The sequence below is a fragment of the Nansenia antarctica genome (assembly GCF_963989245.1).
Source record: "Nansenia antarctica genome assembly, chromosome: 3".
Classification (NCBI taxonomy): domain Eukaryota; kingdom Metazoa; phylum Chordata; class Actinopteri; order Argentiniformes; family Microstomatidae; genus Nansenia; species Nansenia antarctica.
Genome location: NC_137688.1, coordinates 75995679 through 75998178, shown reverse-complemented (window position 1 = coordinate 75998178; position 2500 = coordinate 75995679). Strand labels below are relative to the sequence as shown.

At 46.0% G+C, this 2500-nt stretch overlaps 1 protein-coding gene across 1 annotated transcript in view; it reads left to right on the top strand.

The window, feature by feature from the left end:
- efna3a (ephrin-A3a) overlaps positions 1-2500 on the top strand; it is a gene marked incomplete at both ends in the record, with an annotated part of 124294 nt that overhangs the window by 104279 nt on the left and 17515 nt on the right. The window contains one exon of the mRNA XM_080525892.1: positions 554-855. Within this exon, the coding sequence (XP_080382018.1) occupies positions 554-855 (302 nt within the window). The remainder of the gene's footprint in view (positions 1-553; positions 856-2500) is intronic.

Here is a 2500-nt window from a genome sequence, read left to right as displayed (position 1 = left end):
ATTTTCTACTGTGGGTTTCACCCACTGGGGACGAGAGGAGTGAGAACATATATATATAAATATATAGGCCTTTTTCTGAACAGGGGACAGGGGAAGACATCTGGCTCTGTTGGGGGGGTTTGATGTTGTACTGAGACTGCTGTTCTTATAGACATACTAGTCTTATAGTCTCTGTTCTCTTCTCTTTCTTTCTTTCTTTTTCTGTCTTTTTTAACCTTTACTTCCTTGACAGGGATGATGGACTAATGTGCTGAGGTGTTGCTACGAATTGTGTTATGTAATGACCCGAAAAATGATTTTAAATTCATTTTTCTCTCTCTCTGTCTTTCCCTCCCTCTCTCTCTCTCTCTCTTTCCATCTCCCCCTCTCTCTCTCTCTCTCTCACTTTCCCTCTCTCTCTCTCTCCATCTCTCCCCCCCTCCCTCTCTCTCTCCATCTCTCCCCCTCTCTCTCTCTCTCTCTCTCTCTCTCTCTCTCTCTCTCTCTCTCTCTCTCTCTCTCTCTCCCCCTTTCTCTCTCCCGCCCTCTCTCCCCCCCCTCCCTCTCTCTCCAGCCTACGGAGGGAGGGCTACACGGTGCAGGTGAGCGTCAACGACTACCTGGACATCTACTGCCCGCACTACAACGTCAGCCAGCGGGGGGCGCTGGAGCGCAACGTGGCCGAGCAGTACGTCCTGTACATGGTCAGTTACCGCGGCTACCGCACCTGCGACCCCCAGATGGGCTTCAAGCGGTGGGAGTGCAACAGGCCGCACGCGCCCCACGCCCCCATCAAGTTCTCCGAGAAGTTCCAGCGCTACAGCGCCTTCTCGCTGGGCTACGAGTTCACCGTGGGGAGCGAGTACTACTACATCTGTAAGTCGCTGACACTCACCGTGTTAGCTTTATGCTATGCTAGTCACACTGAACCACGCTAGCTTTATGCTAGTCACACTGAACCATGTTAGCTTTATGCTAGTCACACTGAACCACGCTAGCTTTATGCTAGTCACACAACCATGTTAGCTTTATGCTAGTCACACTGACCATGTTAGCTTTATGCTAGTCACACTGCCGTGCTAGTTATACAGAAATGCTAGCTTTATGCTAGTTACACACAACCATGCTAGCTTTATGCTAGTCACACAACCATGCTAGCTTAATGCTAGTCACACAGCCATGCTAGCTTTATGCTAGTCACACAACCATGTTAGCTTTATGCTAGTCACACAACCATGCTAGCTTTATGCTAGTCACACAACCATGCTAGCTTTATGCTAGTCACACAACCATGCTAGCTTTATGCTAGTCACACTGCCGTGCTAGCTTAATGCTAGTCACACAGCCAGCCCCCCCCCCCCCCCCCCCCCCCAGGGGATTTTGGGCCCCATGAAAAGATATGACAATGTGCCCCTATGAAGCACCTGTGCTAACATTTGTGCAGGAGGTCGAAACACTACTTATACTTCTGCATAAAGTGTAGAATTCACTATTTAATGCAAGACTGATACCCTCTATAAGAAATATGCTAAAGGACATTTTTTAAAGTCAAATTTACATTAATGAATAACTTTAAATAAATACAACTTAAATATACAGGGTTCCTGCAGGTTTCAACAAGTCCAAATTTAACATTCTAATAAGTCACAGAATGACTTACAAAGTAGCCTACATTTATTCACATTCAGCATAAGAACGAACACGGCAGTAAATGTTTTCATTTAAATTCATGTTCAACATAAGAATTAACATAACACAACCTGTGCATGCACACAGATTGCCAGAGCCTTCTACGCCACAGGCAGGTTTCAAATCCAGAGGTGGGACACAGAACGACACAGGGAAGACTGTCGATTTGGTTACAGCACTGTAACATTTACATTACATTTTTGGCATTTAGCAGACGCCTTATTCCAAAGCGACTTACAGTCAATACATTTGACTTAAGCAAGTGAATAATCAGTTAACCAGTTGCAGCAGGAAGAGTAATCTAGCTCAGGCCCGGGGCCATTGGCAGTCTCCGTGATAGAAGGAAAAATAAATAAATAAATAACGTTTTTTATTTTTATAGACACTGGAGAAACAGAGAAACGGTACAAGGGGGGGCAGAAGTAGAAGTCTTAGGGGACACAGCATAGGGGAAAGGCGGGTGTCAGGGGGATAGTAGATTTCTCAGGAGGAGCAGTTAAGGTGTAACCTGAAGAGATGTGCATCTGTAAATCTTCCCTCCTCGCTGGTGCATTGTGGGACAATGCCTTCGGCAGAGTCCACAACATCCCCACGGCAACAAGCTCAGCACCTCCATAGTCATAGTCAATTTATTTAAACACGCACCAAACTACACCGGTTTAGGGCGCCCTGGGCGCGGACTCTAAAAACAGAGAGAAAAACATGATGGAATATGGTGACACGGACGGGTAAGGACAACACAATAAACAAACCAAAAAACATGGAGGACGTCTAACATTCATAACCGCACACATTTAAAAACAGACATTCATACTAGAACACATCAGGAACA